The sequence below is a fragment of the Neolamprologus multifasciatus genome, chromosome 3, assembly GCF_963576455.1.
Source record: "Neolamprologus multifasciatus chromosome 3, fNeoMul1.2, whole genome shotgun sequence".
Lineage (NCBI taxonomy): Eukaryota > Metazoa > Chordata > Actinopteri > Cichliformes > Cichlidae > Neolamprologus > Neolamprologus multifasciatus.
Window position 1 is genome coordinate 2283222 of NC_140441.1, and position 24119 is coordinate 2307340.

Genomic DNA, 24119 nt, shown 5'->3' on the forward strand with positions numbered 1-24119 from the left:
TTTAGGCCCTGTACTTTTTAATTTGTATATGCTCCCCCTTGGCGGTGTCATCAGGAGGCATGGAGTGAACCATCACAGTTACGCGGATGACACTCAGCTGTACATCTCCGTGTCTCCTGATGACACCAGATCAATGGATGCCCTTTTTAACTGTATTCTAGATATAAGATCTTGGATGGCAGAAAACGTTTTGCAGCTTAACCAGGACAAAACTGAAGTTTTAATCATCGGTCCTGACTCTCAGAGAGAGAACCTCTTGTCTAAATTACAGGCATTTTCACTATGTCCTTCACTACAAGTGAAAAATCTGGGTGTTATTTATGACTCTGAGCTTACCCCACATATTAAACATGTAACCAAAATTGGATTTTATCATCTAAAAAATATAGCCAGAGTCCGACCTATTCTCTCTCAGGCCAACACGGAGATGTTGATGCATGCTTTTATTACCAGTCGCATTGATTACTGCCCTGCTCTCTGGTCTCCCCAAAAAGAACATTTCACCTTTACAACTTTTACAAAACTCTGCAGCTCGTGTGCTGACGAAGACCAGAGGGCGGGCCCACATTACAACGGTTTTAGAATCGCTGCACTGGCTCCCCGTGTGTTTCAGGATCGATTTTAAAGTTCTTTTATTGTTTTTAAATGTCTTAATGGTCTTGGGCCTTCTTATCTCTCAGATCTGCTTTTACCATATGAACCCTCACAGACCCTGAGGTCCTCTGGTACTGGCCTTTTGATTGTTCCCAAAGTCAGGACACATACTCACGGAGAGGCAACGTTTCAGTGGTATGGTCCTTGTCTGTGGAACAGCCTGCTGGAGGAGCTCAGGGCAGGGAATGTACATGTTTTTAAGAACAGGCTCAAGACCACCTTTTTAATTTGGCTTTTACTTAACGTTTATTTATTTTATGCTTATTTATTATATCCTGTTATTCTATTGTTAATTTAGGTTTTACCTAATATTTATTGATTTTATTCTTATTCTTTTTTTTTTAACTTCTTACTCTATTTATATTTATATTGTATCCTATTCTTATTTATTTTATCTTTTTATCCTGTATATATTCTTATTGGGTCATATCTCCAGTGTTTCCTAGGAGGGGGCTCTCTGCAGCAGGGCTGTGACCGACCGTGGCTGCTGGGGCTCTGTGGGTCTTCTCAGCCTGGCTGGGGGGCTTCTTTGCCTCCCTCCTGCTGTGTGCCCAGCACACAGCAGGAGGGTGGCCGGTGGCTGCGATCTGTGACCGGCTCCCGGTGCAGACGGCTCCCTGTGATAGTGTTTCCTCACTTGGCTCATGTGTGCCCAGCCCAATTTTACTCTTTAAGTGTGTATGTGTGTGTGTGTGTGTGTGTGTGTGGGGGGGGGGGGGGGGTATGTATCTATGATCGTTTATGTTAATGAGAGTGTGGGGAGTGAGTTGGAGGGCAGGGTGGGGTGTGCTACTTTTAACCATGTAAAGCACTTTCTGCTACATTTTTGTATGAAAAGTGCTTTATAAATAAAGATTGATTGATTGATTGAGTGATTGATTGGAGCCTATCCCAGCTGTTATAGGGTGAGAGGCGGGGTACACCCTGGCCAGGTCGCCAATCTGTTGCAGTGCCAACACACAGGGACAGACAACCATTCGCACTCACATTCGCTCGCGCATTCACACCTATGGGCAATTTGGATTAACCAATTAACCTATCCCCACAAGCTGTTGTGTATATAAGATTTTTAATTTTAATTTTATTCTTTCTTTCTTTTCTTTCCTGTTTACAATCTGTGCATATGGTTTAGAACAAGGTTTCATGTCTTCACATGTCAACATTTGAACTTTACTTCTTCCTGAGCCAGTCTGAGCAGTCAAACTGCATAATTTTAAACCAGCACATGAAGGTGTGGCCCTCCCACACTCTTCAGGTAGAGTCCCTCCTCGTTCCAGCAAGCAGCTCACCTGTGTGTCTGTGATTAGTGTCCTGGTGTGGAGTGGAGCTTGTTGTTGTGTCTCTGTTTAAAGAAACTGTAAGTTTGCTTTGTTTCCTCCTTTAATAGTTTGTCTTTCGGAACTTTACTGTTTGTGTCTGCTCTGTGATGTTTGGACCAGGGGTGGCTGTAGCTCAGGTGGTAGAGCAGGTCATCTACTGATTGGAAGGTTGGTGGTTTGATTCCTGGCGTCCCCTAGTCTGCATGCCAAATATCCTTGGGCAAGATACTAACCCCAAATTGCTCTCCGATGCATCCATCGGAGTATGAATGTGTGTGAATGTTAGCTATAAAGCACTTAGAAAGATGTGCTGGTCTGAATGGGTGAATGCACAAGTTGTGTAAAGTGCTTTGAGTGCTCAGATGAGTAGAAAAGCATTATATAAGAACCAGTCCATTTACCAGATGTTCATCTCTTATTTCAGGAAATACTATGTTCACTCTCGTGTTTGAAGAAAAATCCACATGATTATCGATTATTGATTGTGCAACTCTGCACTGAAATATTTGTTACTCTGATGAACAGTTTTAACTGATCTCCTGAGCCCCAATGCACCCAGTACCGGGGGCAAATGGGGTGAACTGCCGTTTAACTCAACACAATGTCAAGTCTTTTATGCAAATGTCGACATGTGTGGTATCCACAGAAACCTCAGAATCTTAGCATAAAGCTCATAAAAACAATTTCTACAAGTGAAAACAAGCAACAATTAAAAGAGGAGTCATGCAATTGCGCAAAAGTTCTCCAAACACAAATGGAGCGACAAAATAACCCGTCTTCATGTAAACAGGTAAACAATGCCCGGTTAGCAAGCAGAGCTGTAATTTTCAACTAACTCCGATCAGTATTCACTGAATGTTTAGAACCACTACCATCAAGAATTGCCATTTTAAGACCAGTGACAGACATGTGACTGGATTACGCAGCGTTGTAAATTTAGGGTCTAGTAAAATTTCTCTTTGCAACTTCTGATTGGTTGAACTTACGCTAACGCAGCATTCTTACCATTGTTATATTGGCTCATATGATCAAAAAGAGGTGTCAATCATGTAAATCAGCCAATAGAAGCTGAAGTTACAGCCCTCAAAGTTTAAAGCACCAGGGTCTATTTAAACTGGCTAAAATGCAGGGCAAAATAGCTTGGATGCGATTGTGTGTGTAATTCTTCCAAAATATATATTTTTTTAAACCCAACATTTTTAGGAATGTAAATGAATTTAAATAAATTGTGCAGTTTAATACCTAAGACATCTCAAGTCTAATTGATGTCCAAAGTGTGCCAAAAATGGACAAAATACACGATGCCTGGATATTTATTTAATAAAAGTGCTTTAATTTTTCACAGTTTCACTTCAGAAGCATATATCTTTGCATATACAATGTTCTTGTGTTGATTACTGCTTTTCTGGACTTAAATGCGACCTAAATCCTATTTTCAAAGTTGGATAGTGTAGTGGTAAGACTACACATCTTTGGAGAAGGAGTTGCAAGTTTGATTTCCACCCAGTATCCAGTAGGGGTCCTTGCTAGACCACACAGGATAATTCCCCCCCCCCCCCCCCCCCCCCCAAAAAAAAAAGAGCCCTAGAGTGGCGTGGTGAGCAGCATTTTACGTTTCTATCGTAGCTAAATGAGCCCTCATTCATTTGACCATATTTGGTTCATGTCCTAGGATTCATGTACTCCCAGGTTAGATGAGAGTGTGCAGGAATTCCCAAACCAGAGCGCATGACTTTGGGCAACTTGCATGAAACACAAAAAATGCTTTGAAGCAGTCATCAACAGACCTTAGACTTCTGCAAGAAGCAGAAACAAATCTACCTTCTAGTACCAGGCAAGATGGACATTTCCTTGGGGTTCCTTTTGTGCTGAATTCTGCTTCCTGATAAAAAGAAGCCTTTTCCTCACATTGCGTAGACACTCCTCCAGAAATCCATTGCTGGCCTATGAGTTCTGCAAGGGCTGAACCACACATCCTGTAATTTTTAAACAAATGAAAGAGGTCAGTAAAGTAAGATTTAAAGATTATTTGCAGTTGTTTGGTTAATGTCAAGTTGTCTGTAATCCTGGAGCGGCGAGCTCCAACACTATGCCTGACATTTGCTCAGAGAGGACAAAACAAGAATGAAGCAGACCAGTCTTTGGTTGTGAATGCTTGCAATTAATTGTTAGGAGATGGACTAAGCCAAGATCAAGTATCATGTTTCACACACTTTATACTGTCACAAGGTTGTACAAACCTTTTTGACAACTTCGCAATGGATTTAAACAAATGTTATTATTTATGCCTCTATAATGTGCATATGGCTGAAGAAGTCACTTAGATCAGCGGTCCCTGACCCCCAGGCCTCGGACCGGTACCGGTCCGTGAGTTGTTTGGTCGCGAGAGTTGAGGCTCAGGTTTGAAATGTATGGTTTTCAGGATTTTTATCGGTTTTCTGCGTTATTTTGTTATCGTTTTGATCGTTACCTCGGTTTTCTTGGGTCTTTTCACCTGTTATGAATAAACCTTCTTTTTTTTGGTACCGGTACTAGTTTAATTTTGTTGTATTTATCCGCAACACATTAAAGGCCGGTCCGTGAAAATATTGTTTGGTTGGAGACCGCTGACTTAGATGACTGACATAATGTGTATACATCTTTTAAAATTATGGAAATTGAGGACATACAAACTGTATATTTATTTTTATAATCATAATGACATTCAGTATACTGATTGAAAAACTGACCAGCATTCAGGTTTAATTGAAGTGTAGATATTTACATATCCTGTACCATGGCAGTCCTTTAAACATAGACACTGATCTACTATTGATGATGCCAAAACTTTATTCTTGATTCTTATTGGCTTTATTCCTAAAGTTGGGCTGCAAGCAAAAACAGTTGCATCTAATAAAATTGGATAAACAAAAACTTTACTTTTCTATAGATTTCTTGTAAAATAAACAAATACAAAGAGCAGAAGCTTTGAAAAAAAAATAAACCAAACATTTTTGACTGGCCCCGTTTGTTTACATCACCCCATCGCACACACTTTAGGAGCTGCCAATGGAGTTATTTTACTTGGGCCAGCACAGCGCAGTGTCCCTGACGTTCTGACCAAGAAGCCCAAATGTCACACACACACCACCACCACCACTAACAACAACAAAAAAAACCTTATAACTGATTCAGTTTATGTACAAAAATACTCACTTTTCTCTATAGCGCTCCATTAAGTGTAAAATAAGTACCCAGATGCTCCATCTTTCATTTATGGATAAGTGCTGGTGTTCTTCAAGACTGGCAACCAAAGATACCCCCCTCAGGTGAACCTCACGGATGTTCTAAAGTTAAATAATTAAATTGAAAACATTTTTAATGTTAATTTTAGAATAATTGAATCTACTTGTGATGGCTGCAGTTCCAACCACACAGTGCTAATATCTACAAAACATCAGTGTTACAGTAGAGGCTTAACCATAACTTACATTTTCCTTTCTTTAAATATAGAATTTAATTTACAGGCTAATAAAAAAACTTGTTTTGGTTTAGTATTAATATACTCATACAATCACATAATACTCTATCCTGAAATAAGTGCGCACATTTTAGTTTACACTGTTACGTATGTATGATTTAATCTTTCTTTGTTTTCCGTGTTAATTCAGTGGCAGCTGCTCCCAGTCCCTTGGTCGATTAGCCAAGAGGTAGAAAATTGGTGGTGAAAGCCTTTATGGAGACCTGCAAATTGGGTCATACGACAATTCTGGGGGAGGTCTGTCACTTTGACCTCTTTTTATGGGCTAAAGTTTTTGAATTCTCTGTATAATTTTACAAAGATAGTTTCGGGGTAAAAAAAAAAAAACAAACTTTTTTTGCACTGCCTGACATTCCTTGACTGCTCGGTCCATCACAATATTCAAAAGTTAGCAAGGATAGCATTTCTCATTTTTAATGAGTAATTGTTATTTACTAGCTAGTCTTAAATGACTGTTCAGTACAGAAATGAAGCCCAACGATCATGTTTTACAGTCCTGTGGTCTCAGCCTCAGATACTTATTAAATCACACAAAGCTCATGTAGAAACAAATGAACAAAATATGTTCTCCTTCATTTCTGTCAAACAAAGCTGTATGAAACGTTTCCAGCTGTTAGTATCATGGTTGCTAGGCAACCTGGGCAGCGCGACGGAGGCTAGACCGTCCCATTTCACAAGCCTACAAGCCTCGCACTTCCGGCCTTAGCAGTCTTTGAGTACACGGCCCTTGAGGACCGTTGAGGCTGTGTACTTTAAGGCTGCAGAACCTGAATTGGGATACAGCCATAGAGTAGCTAGCACTGCCTCCATCTGTGAAGAGCAGATTAGCTGTATACTGAGCAGGGTCCGAGTAGCCTTGTGTGTTGACTAAGAACCAAAATGCTTAATACAAATGATATTTAGAAGGCATTAAATTAGTGTTTTTTATTTTACTTTGAATACATTTAAACTTCGGAGTGGCTGACCCTAAAGTCACCAAGGTCTCAGAGTGAAGATTGAAGATGGTGGCTAAATATTGGGGGTGGCAGTATAAATACTCAACATGCTGTTGCCATCACTTTTTCATTAGTAGGAAGCAAGCTAAGTGCAGGGAAGTGCAGGGATGATTTAATCAGTTTGTTCTTAAGCAGACATTCAGGTTTTCCTTGTCTTTATGTTGTGATGAACACTTTGGCTCCTGCTGCCAGACTCTTAAGGTTTTATGTTTATATTGTACTTTGTCTTCTTAATCAGTGGAATTGTCTTCTTTTACTGTGTGATGCTTTTAGTCATTTTTAGTTGGTCAGTGTGTGGTTTATTGTGTTTCCCCCTGCATAGCCTTCCATTGACGTCTTTGGATTTTTTATTAAACATTTTGAAATGTTTTCAGTCTCAATGAAGGCCCGCTTAAAGTCATTTGAGTTAGTTGTGCTGGATTTGGCCACAAACCTCTGCTGGCTAATGCCAGCAATATTGCGTTAAATATGTTTATATCTGTCCCTCAATAACTAAAGAATGTGTAAAGTGCAGAAACAAACCCTAATACTTGTGTTTAATCCATTTCAAATTAAGTTTTCAAAGAAGAAAAAAGTTGTTAGGAGTTTTCTGCCCCTTTGTGAATTCTATTTCATGGATAAGACCAGAGGCCCTCAGACTCTTGCACTCTCTGTCTATGCTAGGTAGGTAGTTCATTACTCTGCCAGTCTAATCTAGACTGTTCACCCTTTCCTTTTAAAATAGACTTCTTCATGAAAGATATAAAAACACATTCAAAAACAGAACAAATTGATTGGAATGAAGTTTTAATTACTTGGTTAATGTTCACAGACAGACACACACATACTGTAACATCTCAGACATGAGGAAATGTTCAGTTAAACATTCCTTTGCTCACAAATGATGATTTGAGGCATCACAGAAAGTGATGGAGCAGAACAGGACGTCGGACTGTTATTTAATATGTTCAAAACAACTCTGTGTGATTTGGATTAATATGTAAATCAAACAAACCACTGATCTGTGTTAATGTTTATACAGTCCTGTTAAATAACATAATGATGCTTTTCAATGCTCAGGTGTGCTTCAAACTAAAACTATGCTGCATGCAGTTACATTTTTTTCTAGTTTGGTGATCTATAATCACATCCACATGATTATAGATTATTAAGTGACTGGAATCAAACAATATGATGAACAAGTGATGTTTTATTAATTTATTTGTAAATCAAAATGTTTTGTGTTTTTATTTCTCAGAAGGAAATGGTCATCTCTCTATTTGAAGTGATACAAAGCTGTATGCTGCCATTTCCTGTTGGTTGTTTTAAAATAAAATGACTAATGTTGGTTTGGTTTAGCTGCAGGGCAGATGTGACAAATGATGCTGCACAGTCTCAGTGTTCATGTGTCAGCCAGACAGTGTGAGAGAGAAAATTGTTTTTTCATCAGTGTACCACCAAACTGCTTCAAAATTTACATTCACAGTGAAGCTTGACACAAAAAGCCTTTCCACATAAATAGCTTGTTGAAATTTCACGCAAAGAGCAGTGTTTATTCCTCTAAGTGTTTTTTTTCCAGCATTTACTAGAATATTTTTTAGCAAAAGTGTGTGTATTTCTACTGAAAGGTGATGTGTAGTTTTTCCACCTCTGGTCAGAGGTGGGTGTGTGTATGAAGCGTTGTCTGTCTCACACATGACACAAGGACATTTTGATGAACTCAGAATGAACTGACGGCCATGGGATATGTTTGAGAGCTTCACAAATGGTAAGATGTATATGTGACAGGACTGCAGTTGGTGACTTGAAATGTTTCTGTAACAGTGCCAGCTCAGGGCCAAGGCAAGAAGCCCAACTAGAAAGCCCGTCTTAAGTATTTCCAGATGTGGGCAGTTAGGCCAGGGCGTGTGTATACATAAATGTTGAGGAGTTTATCCTTTGTCTTTATTCTGTTGCATGAACTGGACTAAATGTTCCTCATTGTCTCCCTCCTCAGCTACACCACCATTATAGCAGGTTGGCAACCTGTCCAGGGTGTACCCTACCTCTCGCCCTATGAATAGGCTCCAACCCTCCATAACCCTTAAAAGGATAAGCGAGAGAATGTATGGATGAATAATTTGTTTTTCCTCTGCAGGTGAAGGTAGAAAGTGTGTGTGAGCTGATGTGATTTCAGCAGCATGGATCAGTGTGAGGACAGAGAGGAGGGAGTCCCTCCCTCTAAAACCACTCTGTGTGGGGAACATGAGAGCCAGACCAAAGCTCAGAGGTAAGATGACCATCTCTAACTGTCCATGACTCTTCTCCATGTCACAGCTCAGCACTCACATCACTGCTCCATCATTATTCACAGGAACCAACCTGGACCTGAACCCACCTCTGTGTCCTTACAGAGTGACTGGTCTAAAGAGGACAGAATTAGTTTTAATGTCCAGCCTGTATCTGCTGCGGAGAGGTGAGCTGTTAGTAACATGAACTCTTTTATATAACTGTTTGATGTTGCTGGATATAAACTGCAGTGCAAACACATCATTCCCTCAATCCCATTTAAACTGTATGTTAAAGAGCAACAGGACGTAGGTGCTCTTGCAGTTTTCCCCATTGCTTGTCTTGAATCTGGCTGATGGGGTTCAGACCTATGCAGAATCGCAGTGGGGACAGACAGTCTCTTTCGTAAATTCCCATTTGCTGGTGTTTTGCCCCTCAGGTATTTCTGCCAATTACTTTCTGTATGTATTATTGTAAGGTCTACAATATAAAGTGCCTTGAGGCGACTGTTGTTGTGATTTGGCGCTGTATAACTAAAATTGAAATTGAATTGAAATTTCTTTCTCCCCCTCATGTATTTAGCCATGTTTCATTTCATCTTAGCCGCTGTGACACAAGCCCAACAAGCTTCACTGAAGCTTCCATGGTGTGCTGAGGCAGGTCATTGGTCAATAGTTGTGATTGGTCCCTTCTGGGTATCCTTGGCAATCGGAACTGTCCAGTCTTCATTTAGCCACTCTGCGTGGCTCTCATCAATTAGCATCAGGTTTGTTTGTGCAGCTCATGGAGTTTAGTCAGCTTCAGCCAGTAGGTGTGAATCATGTCAGGACCTGGTGCTGTCCAACTCTTCATACTGGATACTTTTTCATGGATTTCTGCCACTTTAAAGGTTAATGGATCTTGTTCAGGAAAGTTGCTGTGTTTTGCTCTTAGATCCACTAGCAGCTGACCTTTTTTGTTATGGGTTGCATCCTTCTCTGATATGCTCATCCAGTATCGTTCTGTCTCTAGCCTGAGTGGTGGAGCTATTTGCTAGAATTATATGCACATTCCAGTATTCCGTAATCTCATCCTTTGTTATTCCAGTAGCCCACTTCCCATCAGTATTTCATGGTTCCTCAAGATGTGATGCAGATAGATATCAGAGCAGATGTCCATAGCATGTGATCATCCCAAATTTTATGCAACAAAACATCTTCTTACAAAGCACATCCAAGCAGTTTACAACATAAACGCACAAAGCTAACTCAGTTTTTCACCAAAGTACTATTCCTGATATCTATCAGCATGTCTGTAGAGGAAACGCTTGTTTCTTAAATCCAGCTTCACAGACAGTGTTAGGGCTCCATGGTCTAAATTGGCCTTTATGTATGCAGTGTTTCGTGCCCAGTTTAATGCTGACATTTAGAAATATTCAAGTGTTGCAGAAGAATATGAACAAAATGGAAAACTAAAGTCAGGAAGAGAATGGCTGGATAATTTGGTTTGTTTGGGATTTTTTTTTTTTTTTACATTTATTTATAGATTTTATTAAACTATTTGGATTTTTAAATCAAGAAAATAAACTTAAAGTATTTTTTTTTCTTTTTTTCTATCAGGATCAATCTGATATCTGATCCCCATGAACCTGGCCCCAGCTGTGTGTCCTTCAAGAGTGACCAATCAAAGGGTTATATTAAAACATTTAAATCAGGCCTCTGTCCTCCTGCAGAGAGGTAATGTGTGTCTAAATGTTGTTGTGACTCAGTGTTTAAGAATAAATCCTCCACCATGATCAATGTCAACTCGGCTCTTTTTCACACACATTTCTATTTTCATATGTGAAGCAGTGTGTGTTGGAGTGTTTCTACGAACACAGCAGTTAGAGTTTAAAGAATGGATGTGGGAGGGGGTGTTTCTTTAGTGAAGAAAAAAAGATTTTTCTTGGAATTTTCCCACAACTCTTAGGTCATGGCACTTTCTCTAAATACTGACTGTGGATAATAGGCTTAAAAAATGCCTTTCTTTATCTTTCACACCAAAATCTTTTGCTCTACATCACAGGTGTCGAACTCCCAGTGTAGACAGCCGTTGTCCTGCAGGTTTTACATGTGTCCTTGATCCAACACAGCAGATTTAAATGGCTAAATTACCTCCTCAACATGTCTTCAGGTTCTCCAGAAGCCTGTTAAGGAATTAATCATTTGATTAAGTTTTGTTGACCCAGGGTGATTTTTAAAACCTGCAGGACACCGGCCCTCGGGGCCTGGTGTTCGACACCCCTGGTCTACATTGATAATTTATACATTAAAATGTAGTTGTTGTAGTCCTCTATCATCCAGTTTCATTCTCATTGAGACAGGATTTACAGTTCTCTCACAATGGCATCAAAGCAAAGCCTCCTCCATCCAAGCCTCACATAAAGAACAATGTTCAAACGGCTGAAATTTCAAAAATGGGGGGTATCTTTACACTGTCACCACAGAATTATAACAAATTCTACAAAGATGAAAATTTTATAGTTTGTATTACTTTTGTATTACTCTGGATGTTGGTCCTGAGTTTTATTCCACCACCTAGCCGGGGTCTTTCTATGTGGAGTTTACATGTTCTCCCCATGTTTGGGTGAGTTCTCTCTGGGTACTCCAGCAGTCCAATGACTTGCAGTTAGTAGTGTTAGGTAAGTTGGTCAATCTAAATTGCCCATAGGTGTGAATGTTAATGGTTGTCTGTATTTCAATGTTAGCCCAGCAACAAATTGGTGACCTGTTGAGGGTGCAGCCTGCCTCTATGGTAGCTGGAAAAGGCTACAGTCCCACATGACCCCTAAGCAGAAGAAAATGGATGGATGGATAATCTGGACGTTTGTACAGATGGCTCTCTATTTAAAACTCAGCAGTTCTTTGCTCCAATGATATAGATTCTGATATCTTGTGAGAACTGCCCTAGCATTAGCATAGACACACTTTAGAAATTATAGCTTTTTTGTTACTATTATTATTATTATTATTATTTATGTCAAGGATCAGCATCTTGACTAATTGGTTATGTTTATTATTATTCTTGATCTTCATGATGCCTCCACAGAGTGGACCAGGAGAGCTCAGAGCTTCCCAGTGGTCAGGCTGCCCATCAGCATCAAACACAGCTGGACTCCATATTTATGGTCTGTACATGTACAACAACTATTTTGTTGGAGGAGGAGGAGGCAGAGGTATTTGACAGACTTCTGCCTCCTCTAAACTGCATGACATAATTATATGTTATGCAAATACATATAAAATGCTGGCTCTGTTGGTAGGTCCCAGTAAACTATTAGCTAACAATTAGCTTCTTTCTAGCTAATTAGTAAGAATTATAGGAAAAAATATTCCTTGGTCTTTCATGAAATGTCTTCATCAAGTTTTTAAAAGAAGTGAAGGTTTGGATTTCATTAGGACTCTGGATATTACACACAATTGAATTGCTTTCTATGAATTAAGCCTTTACTGTGAACAATTGGTTGTAAAACAGTGGTAGTAAAAACTCTTCAACCCAGTGGTTGCATCAGGGTGTAATTAACATGTGGCAGAGGTGAGATGTCACATAACCTTGACATTAGCTGAATATCATATCTTTCATTTAAGAGCTCATATTTCCTTATTATATGAACCAATTACTTCACTCGCAAACTGCAGGTTTACTTTTGGTTCCTAAAGTTTCTAACAGTAGAATGAGATGAATAATTCTGAAGATCCTCTCCTGTAAAATCAGATACCAGTTTGGTTTCAATAGAAAGACGCCTGTCTTTTAAGGCTTCCAACTTTCATTTGTCCTTGTAGTTATGGTCAGTGGTGAGCTTAAGCTGGGAAACTTCTTATGATGCTTCTCTTTTCTAAGCTTCTCTCTGCACTCTCATTTATACAAATACTGCGTGTCTCTGTTCCACTTCTTGTCACTTGCATTTTACTCTGTTGTTTCTCAGTATCTATGGCCCACCTCCCCACCCTCATTCATGAAGTATTCCATTGCAGGTCTTGGAAGACAAAATGATCACTTTTGTAAAAGAAGAACTTAAAAAGATACAGAAGGTTCTGAATCCAGATTATGCAGAATGCTCACAGAGTCAAACGGAGAATAACCAGGCATTCAAGGGTGAGGAAGAATACCATAAGGACAGTAGAGAATCATTAGTAAAGATCATACTGAACTTCCTGGGGAGAATGAAGCAGGAGGAGTTGGCTGATGAAGTGCAGAGCAGTAAGAGGATTTCTCAAATGATTTAACCTGCTAGATAAACGGTTCTAGTATTGATTTAATGAATACACATATTCAAAATATGTGCATATAATAATTCCTATTGATATTTTTGTCTATTGACTCATTTAGGAACTTTAATTAGGAACGCTGAGTGGACTAAGCATCAACTTAAATCTACTTTGAAGGAGAAGTTCCAGTGTGTGTTTGAGGGGATCGCTAAAGCAGGAAACCCAACCCTTCTGAATCAGATCTACACAGAGCTCTACATCACAGAGGGAGGGACTGCAGAGGTCAATGATGAACATGAGGTCAGACAGATTGAAAAAGCATCTAAGAAGCTAGACAATCTGGAGTCTACAATCAGACATGAAGACATATTTAAAGGCTCACATGAAAAAGATGAACCAATCAGAACAGTGCTGACAAAGGGAGTGGCTGGCATTGGGAAAACAGTCTTAACACAGAAATACTCCCTCGACTGGGCTGAAGACAAAGCCAACCAGGACATTCAGTTCATTTTTCCATTCACTTTCAGAGAGCTAAATGTGCTGAAAGAGGAAAAGTTCAGCTTGGTGGAACTTGTTCATCGCTTCTTTAAAGAAACCAAAGAAGCAGGAATCTCCAGGTTTGAAGACTTCCAGGTTGTGTTCATCTTTGATGGTCTGGATGAGTGTCGACTTCCTCTGGACTTCCACAAAAGTACAATCCTAACTGACCCTAGAAAGTCCACCTCAGTGGATGTGCTGCTGATAAATCTCATCAGGGGGAAACTGCTTCCCACTGCTCGCCTCTGGATAACAACACGACCTGCAGCGGCCAATCAGATCCCTCCTGGATGTTTTGACATGGTGACAGAGATCAGAGGGTTCACTGACCCACAGAAGGAGGAGTACTTCAGGAAGAGATTTAGGGATAAAAAGCAAGCCCAGAGGATCATCTCCCACATCAAGACATCACGAAGCCTCCACATCATGTGCCACATCCCAGTCTTCTGCTGGATCACTGCTACAGTTCTGGAGCATGTGCTAAAAACCAGAGAGGGAGGACCACTGCCCAAGACCCTGACTGAGATGTACATCCACTTCCTGGTGGTTCAGGCCAAAGTGAAGAAGGTCAAGTATGACGAAGGAGCTGAGACAGATCCACACTGGAGTCCAGAGAGCAGGAAGATGATTGAGTCTCTGGGAAAACTGGCATTTGATCAGCTGCAGAAAGGAAACCTGATCTTCTATGAATCCGACCTGACAGAGTGTGGCATCAATATCAGAGCAGCCTCAGTGTACTCAGGAGTGTTCACACAGATCTTTAAAGAGGAGAGAGGACTGTACCAGGACAAGGTGTTCTGCTTCATCCATCTGAGTGTTCAGGAGTTTCTGGCTGCTCTCCATGTCCATCTGACCTTCAGCAACTCTGGACTCAATCTGCTGGAAGAACAAAAAACTTCCCAGAAATTTAAAACAATAGATCCTACATTCTTCTACCAGAGTGCTGTGAACAAAACCTTAGAGAGTCAAAATGGACACCTGGACTTGTTCCTCCGCTTCCTCCTGGGTCTTTCACTGCAGACCAATCAGGTTCTCCTACAAGGTCTGCTCACACAGACAAGAAGTAGCTCACTGACCAATTCGGAAACAGTTCAGTACATCAAGAAAAAGCTCAGTGAGAATCTGTCTGCAGAGAAAAGCATCAATCTGTTCCACTGTCTCAATGAACTGAATGATCTTTCTCTAGTGGAGGAGATCCAACAGTACACAAGTTCAGGAAGTCTGTCCACAGATGAACTGTCTCCTGCTCAGTGGTCAGCTCTTGCCTTCATCTTACTGTCATCAGAAAAAGATCTGGAAGTGTTTGACCTGAAGAATTACTCAGCTTCAGAGGACGCATTTCTGAGGCTGCTGCCAGTGGTGAAAAACTCAAATACAGCACTGTAAGTAAATTTGTGCTCAACCCTTTATTTTCAAAATACCTAACGGAGAATCCATCCATTTTTTTCTACTTATTGGGTCACGAGGTGTAGAGTGGGTGGAAGTGCTGGAGCCTATTCAATCACCCTTAACGGTGGGAGTCAGGGTATACCTTGGGCTTTTCACCAATCTAATGCAGGATTAACAAAGCGAAACAGACAAGTATTCACACTCAACTACTGAATTAATCTTAACCCTTTAAAAACGGTCGGAGCGGGCACGCTCTTTTTTGCTTAACTATTTTTAAATCCCGGTGGCTCTGCAACCACGTGAGCTAGCGCAATAATTTTTTTTGCATATGAAACCAGAGGATTTGTACTTACATCTTATGCCATCAGCTTGTCCTAGGTCACAGTTTCCTTCCACATATAGCTTTGCAAAAACTGCATAAAAAGCGCTTGCAGCAACAAAAACATAATATTCCAGAAAGACGCTTTGCCGATCCGATCAGCTGTTCATAACACTTCCTACGTTGGAATAGACTTCTGCGCGAACTTTTGCATGTCCGCCATTACCTGCCCGAAACCGGAAGTGACATCATTTTCGCGGAAATGTATTTTTTTTTTTTTTTTTTTTACCATCAAGGCCTCATGAGCCTATACTGGTGTTTTTAAAAGTTATCTTTGACTTTATGACTTTCTGTGTCGTTTCTAGGATGCTTAGGACTCATATTGCACTGCTGGAAATAGTTTATTTTGATGCATATGCTGCTTTTTTTCAAATTTGCAGTATAATATTTATTTTCGTTTTTCCTGCAGTATATAAAAATTGGTGTATTTCAAAAATAAAACTATGGAGACACTCAAAATAAATTTCCTGTGCTAGGAAACTATTTTGTGCAACTTTTTTGTATTTACAGTTTTGAGGGATAAGCCTCTTACATTTCTATAACTCAAAATATATGTTAAAAAAGCAAAAACGATTTTCAATTCTTTTGTAGTTTATTGCACTTTTTTGCAATTTATGTAATTACTATGCACTTAATCCATACATATTATTAAATTCTGGTCTATAATGGTTGTATTGATGTATAGCAACTTGAAATGCTCCCAAAAATGGCACTACAGCATGTAAAAATATAATATAAGCTCTGGCGGACTTGGTTCTATGGTAGGTCTTAAAGGGTTAAACTAAAGTTGATTCTGTTCATATGGACGTAATAGTCTCACTGGGAGGGATATTTTGTCATTCAAGTGACATCTTCAGCCTCAGATGACGACAATGGTTTTTAGGTAAACCATAGTGGGTTTTTTGTCACAAATGTTATTGTGTTTCAGACTTGGTGGCTGTAACCTCTCAGAGAGAAGCTGTGAAGCTCTGTCCTCTGTTCTAAGCTCACAGTCCTCAAATCTGAGAGAGCTGGATCTGAGTAACAACAACTTGCACGACTCAGGAGTGAAGATGCTCTCTACAGGACTGCAGAGTCTGTGTTGTACACTGGAAACTCTCAGGTAAGCAAACTTTTCCACTTGAATTCAAAAAGTCAGAGTTTCTCGATAATTATTATTGCATGTACAGCTAAACTTTAGAAAAATGTAAAATTACATTTTGACATTTTACATGCATGATCAGATTCTTATTTGCTATCTAAAAATGTTTGATATGCAAATTCTGTTTTAGATTTGTTTGTATACATTACTTACGCAATGATCATTCAGAGATTTAGGGCCATTTGTGTTCAAAGCATTTTAGTTTCCTTTTATTGTTATGAACCTCAAAGTCAGGGCTGAGACAGGACTGTAGAAAAATAGGAGAAAGCAACATTTGGCATTTAACTAGATTGCCAAAAAAAAGTATATTGTACATACATCCGCAGAGATGCTGAGACACATTTGTCAGTAATTTTTCCTGAGGTCACCTGGTATTTTGGGCTCTAAAACACAAGTAGAGTCTTGATTGGTGATCCAGCCAAAAGAGTTAACTTGTCAAACAGTAATTCTGCAAATTTACTACTTATAAAGTTAGGGAGACTAAAAAACCTTGAGTGAGTGACATCTCGACTGAAAATGCTATGTCCAGATACAAAAATCAACAAGACTGTGTCTACAAATTGTGGAACAACTGAAGTTGGGAAGACTTTTTTTTTTAATTCTAGTGGAAAAGATTTCCAAGAATCTGCAGAAATCTCAGGTGGCACTGTCCTGATGTGGTTGTGGACCCATGCAGTAATTTTCAAGAAGAAATCAAGTCTGTTGTTAATACAGTGCCAACTCAGACCCAAAGATAACAAGCATCCAGTATTAAATTAGTTTAGTCTGTTTACTCTGCGCACAGACAATCTGAAGAAATCATTGGCTGAAAACCTGGACTGGAGTAGAAAGTCTACTAGAAAATGTGAGTGCGTCATAATGGACAATCTCTACTACGGCCAACACTAAAAACCAATCAACAGATCTACAGCATATCAACAGTGATCCTTGAAATGTTTGGCTACAGGACAAACATCCACAAGGACAATTACCCTCCATGAAGGGGTATAGAGGCCAAGATGAACCATAAAGGAAGGTTTGTCAACTATCAGAACTGCAGCAAAGACATCCCTGAAATACAAAGCAATAAGGCCATACCTGATGATTAGCTAACTGCCTAAAGAAGCATATCAGAGAGTAAGAAGCCAGTAAAATAAATCAGCTGTTGTCACATGAAACATCCAGGGTGTGTTGCTACCAACACGTGAACAATATGAGCATGGCAGCCACTCCTGTTCTGTATTCTGCCATCAACAGCTGGCTACAGATGCCAGTCATGGAATGGAGCAGTTAATGACCACGTCTTCCAAATCGATGACATCAAGCTGTATGCCAGGGAAACAACCAAATATATGTGTAGGTGTTCCTAATATTTGGCCAGATTGATCTATGAACTGCACTTATTAGTTAAAGGCATCTGTATTGTTATTGGTATGAATTTAGAAAAAACAAGCCCTTTGTTTCCTTGATATGAATTTGATGAAATGTACAGTTATGCACGAACTACATATAGTTCCTAGAGTTTTCAAAAGTAGATGTGGATTATTAAAAAAAATTAATAAAAATGAGACAACGAATATTATAGTTGGAGTTGTCTCACTATAAATAAAGCAAAAGAAAACTGAAGAAAATGAGAAAAAAATGAAGTACATAAGGAAGCTGTTTATTGATGAATTGTTGTTTGGTGTATTTTCAGTCTGTCAGGCTGTCTGATCACAGAGGAAGGCTGTACTTCTCTGGCTTTAGCTCTGAGTTCCAATCCCTCTCATCTGAAAGAGCTGGATCTGAGCTACAATCAACCTGGAGACTCAGGAATAAAACTGCTGTCGGCAGGATTGATGGATCCATCCTGGAGACTAGACACTCTCAGGTATGAGGAGAATGTCTAATAGAAGAGGAGGAGCAGGGAACATTTCTTTCCATTTTTCCTATGCTCACAAAAGAAACATTAGTCCACTTTGTCAAGAAAATTGAGAAACAACCTTGACAATAATTCCCATAGGCCACTGATTCCTCTTGGTTTGATCATCCTTTAGCAGAACAATATCTCCTTCTTTGAGATTAGGTTTTGGTGGTAGTAACACTTCTTAAACAACTATAATATGTGCATTCCATGACAAGCTCATTATTTAGTGACAGTTTTGACCCTGATTCAGATTAGATTAGATTCTTTGAATACCGGGTGCTAAGATGCATTAATTAGTTTAGACAGAAAAGAGCTACTGGGTCTGGTGACTCAGTATTTGTGTTTTGATTTATTATGATTCATCCCACATAGCATGCAGGTCTGGCACGGATCTGGTGTCAAGCCAGCACTGCTGGCTGACTTCTGGCATGGTAAGTCGAACATCATCCAGATATGGGCCAGGCCTGGCATAGATGGCACTTTATAGGTGATGGCATGCCATATCTGGCTCGATTGTGGTTTGGTTTATGTGGCCCAGGCTCATAGAAAATGGGTCACATAAACCCATTATCTATGAGCCTGGGCCAGATCTGGCATTAAACTGGCACTTCTGACTGACTGGTGTCATGGAAGGGTGTATGTCGACCAGATGTGGGCCAGGTCTGACAATGATGACACTATTTATGTTCCTATTTTCCTATTTTAGTTAGAAGACCCAAATGCCATGTTGCAATACTATACTGCTGTGGTAGCCAAAGTTTCAAATGAAGGTTTGACAGAATTGTGAGTGTACACTTTATACAAAAACCTAGTTAGGGTTTACTCATGTTTACCTCTGGGTGACTGTATACTCAGGAGGTAGAGCTGAGCTGAAACTGTTTTGGGCCAGCACAGAACCACCACTGTGTTTGTAAATGGCCTTGTGCTGGCTCATGTCTGGGCCTCCTCTGGCAAATCTGATGAGGGCCACCAAAGGGCTGTCATTTTTTGCAGTATGTGGGCCATGTGTAAGCACATTGTGTGGGCCAGATCAATTTTGCTATGTGGGATGATTATGTTTAGTCTTAGTTCCTAGGGTTTTTTTTTTACTTTGCCTTCCCAGTGTTCCTTGTTTAGTTATTTTTCTCCCCATGTCCCCTCTATATCTCCAGGTCAGTCGTGCCTCTGTCTCAGTGTGTAGTCTGCATCTTTGTGTTTCTCTCATGTTTCTTGTTTTAATTTGGCAGTCCCATGTCCCTTGTCAGTGCATCTAGTTTTAATTTCCTGCTCACATTATGTTTGAATTGTTTGTATATTTATTTGCATGTTTCATTTGTACAATTCCCATGTGCTGTGTGTGTCTCCATCCTTCTCCCAGTGTTTCCAATTTCTCTGTGCTCTAGTCTGATCCTCAGAACTTCCATTACACCCATGTCTTGAACTGCTTGTTGGTGTTTGGGCGAATTAAAATGAGAGTGGAGGAGAATAATTGTTTTAACTTACTAAATGCAATGTCAGGCTCATTGCCCAGCCTAGTTGCTGCCCCCCTCACTCATCTCACCTCTTCTAAGTTCCTGATGAACCGTTGATAGAAGTTAGCAAACCCCAGGTATCACTAGAGTTGCTTTTGTGATGTTAGCCCGATCAAGCTTTGCATATCCCCCTGCCAAGTTATAGCCCAGGAATGAGACTGAAGGAGCATGGAATTTGCACTGTTTGGCACTTTTCTTTCACATACAGCTGATTCTCTAGCAGCTGCTGCAACAGAGAGGATATCATCAAGATAAACAAAGACTAAAATGTTCAGAAAATTCCTGAGCAACTCATTCATTAGGGCTTGGAAGACAGCAGGGGCATTAGTTGATCCAAGTGGCATAACCAAATATTTAAAGTTTCCTAAAGGGACACGTTTTCCACACATGTCCCTTCCGCATCTGCATACAGTGATAGGCATTCCACAAAGCCAATTTGGTAAAAACCAAGGGCCCCTAAAGAGACTAAAGGCAGAGTTAATGAGTGTAGTTTGATATTTTTCTTTTATAATGATGTCATTCAGACCCCCAAAATCTACACACAGCCAAAGCAACCGGATTTTCTTAGCCAGAAAGAAAAATCCAAGCAAATGTGTGAAAGGACATATTGTCACAGGGCAAACCGTGTGGGATTTAATAAAGGACCTAATATACAGGCAGCTTCTGATGCGAGTGAGCTTTATTACACCTAAGGACAGAACCCGAGGAAAACCTATACTGGGAAAAACTAACCAAAGACAGACTTGAAACCTGAAACCAAGATGTAGGAAAATGATGCAGGAAAAAACACAGATGAACCAGCGACGAGCACGAGATGACACACACTATAAATACACAGGCAGGCACATGAGGGAACGAGGAACAGGAGGCAACACAGCTGGGACTAATTGGGGAAGATGAGACAAGGAAGCAAAATACAATACACTAACATAAGACAGACCTTCAAAGTAAAACAGGAAATACACTGAGACTCAGACAGGAGGCGAAGAAAGAGAACACTGAGGGGCACGAGGGAGAGCATAGACATAACACGCTGGGGAAACATGGAATAAAGCACAAGGAGGGGAAACAAGGCACCAAAACACTAATACAGGGAGAAAGACAGAGGGGTGTATCTCTCCCTCACTTTACTGACAAAAGTATTCACTCCTTTATGTTCAAACGCATATGAACTTGAGTGACATCCCATTTATTATCCAAGCCACTATGATAACTTCAACTCTTCTGGGATGGCTTTCCAAAAGTTTAGGAATGTGTTTGTGAGAATTTCTCAGCATCCTTCCATTTGTTTATTTGTTTGGTCAAACATTAATGCTGAAGGGAAATGCCTGGCTCAATCTCTCCGCTCTAATTCATCCAAAAGGTGTTTCCTTTTTTCGGGGTGGATGTAGCTCAGGTGGTAGAGCAGGTCAACTACTGATTGGAAGGTCGGTGGTTTGATCCCTGGATCCCCAGGTTGTATGCCAAATATTCTTGGACAAGATACTAACCCCAGTGAATATGTGTTGGTTAGAAAGCCATTAATTAAAGAGGAAAGTTTGACTGCTTTGGAAGGGTAGAAAATCGCTATTAAATAATTGGTCAGTTTACCATTTACCATTCTTGGGTTGACCAGTCAAGTTCTTCGACACCAGACTCACTTATCCACGTCTCCTGGGCCTGCTGAAGGCATGGGTCTCTGGTGGTTTGGGTGTGGAAGGCTACTGGACTTTTCATTTTTGCATTGGAGCACAGTCATGTTGGAAAAGGAAGGAGGCTTCCCCTAACCTTTCCTACAATGTTGGCAGCATAAATTGTCCAAAATGTCTTAGCATACTGAAGCATAAAGTGCTAATTTTGGCGATACCAAGAGGTTGAGCCCAATCCTGAAAAACAACCTCACACAGATCCCCTAATGCTTCCATCTTTATTTTCAGCTTTTTTTTTTCCCTGGACTTTTTGAACACCCTATAAAGATACCACGTTTACAATGATACTATGTTTTTCAACTGAGATTGCAAGAGCAACCTATTCTAACATGCATGCTTCCCTTAGGTGCTTTATTTTAAACACCTGTGGCAATGAATGTTATTGGAACACCTGAATTCCATGATTTAGATGGGTGAATTTCATGGGTGTGTGGGTGTATACTCAATATTAAGTATGGGGTATTATGTTGAGAAACTGATATTATAAGATAACTCTGTAATGTGATCTAAGAAAATATGAATCAGTTGATTTTAAAGGAACCTCTCTCACAGAGCTCTGCAAAAGTTTCCAGGAAGGACCAGTAAGTCCTACATTTATCTAAAAAGTAATGCTCATACATAATGTAGATTATTCCTTGCTGACTGAAGGAGTAACTTTCTGAAGGTAATCAGTAAAGTGAGACAAAGGATTATGATGACTACGGAAGAGTTTGGCAAGTCCTTCAAAGGACTAACAGATCCAGGATCAGTCCAAATCATCAGCAGTTTGATCCATGTATGATTGAAGTTAATTTGTGAAAATGTTGGACTATTCCTTTATCAATGTCTAACGGTACGTGTATGAGAGCGACGTAATGTCCATGTGTGCATGCTGAAAGAGACTGTGCTGGTCTGATGCCCCTCCTCCTTTCAGAGTGGAGCCTGCTGGAGTCCAATGGTTGAGACCAGGTCTGAAGAAGTGTAAGTGTGTTTTTAATGTGATTCATGAAAACAAAGCAGCACACATTCAACCATCTTCAAACTGTCACATCACTCATTCACATCTCTAATGTCAGGAGTCCTCATCAAAGTGTCAATCAATGAACAGATGATGGATCAATAACTGCAGCTGGATTGTGTTTGTTCTCTCCATCAGATTCCTGCCAACTCACAATCGACACAAACACAGTACACACAAACCTCCAACTGTCTGACAACAACAGGAAGATGACACATGTGGAGGAGGTTCAATCATACCCTGATCATCCAGACAGATTTGATCGACTTACTCAGCTGCTGTGTAGAAATGGTCTGACTGGTCGCTGTTACTGGGAGGTCGAGTGGAAAGGAACGGTTCTCATATCAGTCACTTACAGAAGAGTCAGAAGGAAAGGAAACAGTAAAGCATGTATCTTTGGATGGAATGATCAGTCCTGGTGTCTGTACTGCACTAATGATGGTCCCGATTCTGTCAGGCACAACAACAAAGGAATATCCATCAACTCTTCTTCTTCTGTCTCTAACAGAGTAGCAGTGTATGTAGACTGTCCTGCTGGCACTCTGTCCTTCTACAGAGTCTCCTCTGACACTCTGATCCATCTGCACACCCTGAAAACCACATTCACTGAAACTCTTTATCCTGGATTTAACCTCTGGTTTCCTGGTGCCTCAGTGAGTCTGTGCTGAATTGAATGTAAAGAGTGTCTCCTGTTAGATAAACACTCTGACTGTACATGTCTGTCTCTTTCACTCAGAAACACGTTTTCAGATTCATGGATTCAATCAGTTGATATTTTAAACAGTTCTTGTCCTTTAGTCCTTCAGTCCTTTAAAGATGGAAGCTCCCATTATTCCAGGCTCCACATGTTGTTTTTCTGTCTTTTTCCACTCAAAGCTTCACACTGAATATAAGTATGTTGTGTTTCTCTGAAGTTCAGTTCACAACCAGCTCCTCTGCATTTTCAACAAGTCTGAGCTCATTAAAATGAATCCAAATGTTTGATTTCTTTTTCTTAATGGGATTTTTCCAAACTCTTGTTGGGATGGAATTATTTGAAGTGCCGCAATTCTATGCTTTGAATTAACTAAAATGCCATATAACTGTATAGTGTAGTATTAAGTAGACACGGCCCTGGAAAATAAAGGCATTAGACTACGTGTCCTTGGGGGGTAGAATGCTCTAGACTCTTGCCCACGCTTGCCTGGGAAAAGCAGATAACAGGGGACCATCTTGTAGTGGAAAGTTACTGAAACACTGTTGTTTAGGCTAGAATGAGAGAGCTGGTAATATAACCGTTAGGGGCATACCACCCTTTTGAGATCCGTGGCAATGTGTCATGTAGGATTCATCTTCCTTCTAGAAGTAATTGTGTAAGAGAATAAAATGTGAAATGGTCTACTGAGTAGTGTTTTGTCTTCCATCGGATGCCTATGAGGAATCAAAAAGTGTTGAAGTGTTGATATTTAACACTCTCCACGTGCTCTTACTGTTTCACTCATCGTTGGAACCTCATTATTTGAAAATGTTTCAGCCAGCTGAAAATATTGGATTGTACTGAGGGATCATAATGCACGTGGCTTATCTAATAAATATTAAAGGCTACATTACCATTTAAAACTGAACATTTGGCAGTGTTTCCTGAAAACCCT

At 40.1% G+C, this 24119-nt stretch overlaps 1 protein-coding gene across 1 annotated transcript; it reads left to right on the forward strand.

Moving 5' to 3' along the window:
- Positions 1-8921: 8921 nt before the first annotated feature.
- Positions 8922-23865, forward strand: LOC146521029 (protein NLRC3-like). The gene is made up of 9 exons (XM_085154252.1): positions 8922-9501; positions 10334-10450; positions 11802-11880; positions 12728-12953; positions 13083-14880; positions 16195-16368; positions 18083-18256; positions 22405-22451; positions 22627-23865. Exons 1-9 carry the CDS (start codon positions 9308-9310, stop codon positions 23154-23156), a joined length of 3339 nt encoding a protein of 1112 aa, XP_085010378.1. The 5' UTR covers positions 8922-9307; the 3' UTR covers positions 23157-23865.
- The last annotated feature ends 254 nt before the right edge of the window (positions 23866-24119 follow it).

What these genes read in the sequence shown, in the direction of transcription:
- LOC146521029 (XM_085154252.1), top strand. Translation starts at nt 9,308, where the DNA reads ATGTATTTAGCCATGTTTCATTTCATCTTAGCCGCTGTGACACAAGCC. An exon ending in TGTACACTGGAAACTCTCAG is followed by an intron (nt 16,369 to 18,082) that starts GTAAGCAAACTT and finishes GTGTATTTTCAG; the next exon opens with TCTGTCAGGCTGTCTGATCA. An exon ending in TGGAGACTAGACACTCTCAG is followed by an intron (nt 18,257 to 22,404) that starts GTATGAGGAGAA and finishes TCCTCCTTTCAG; the next exon opens with AGTGGAGCCTGCTGGAGTCC.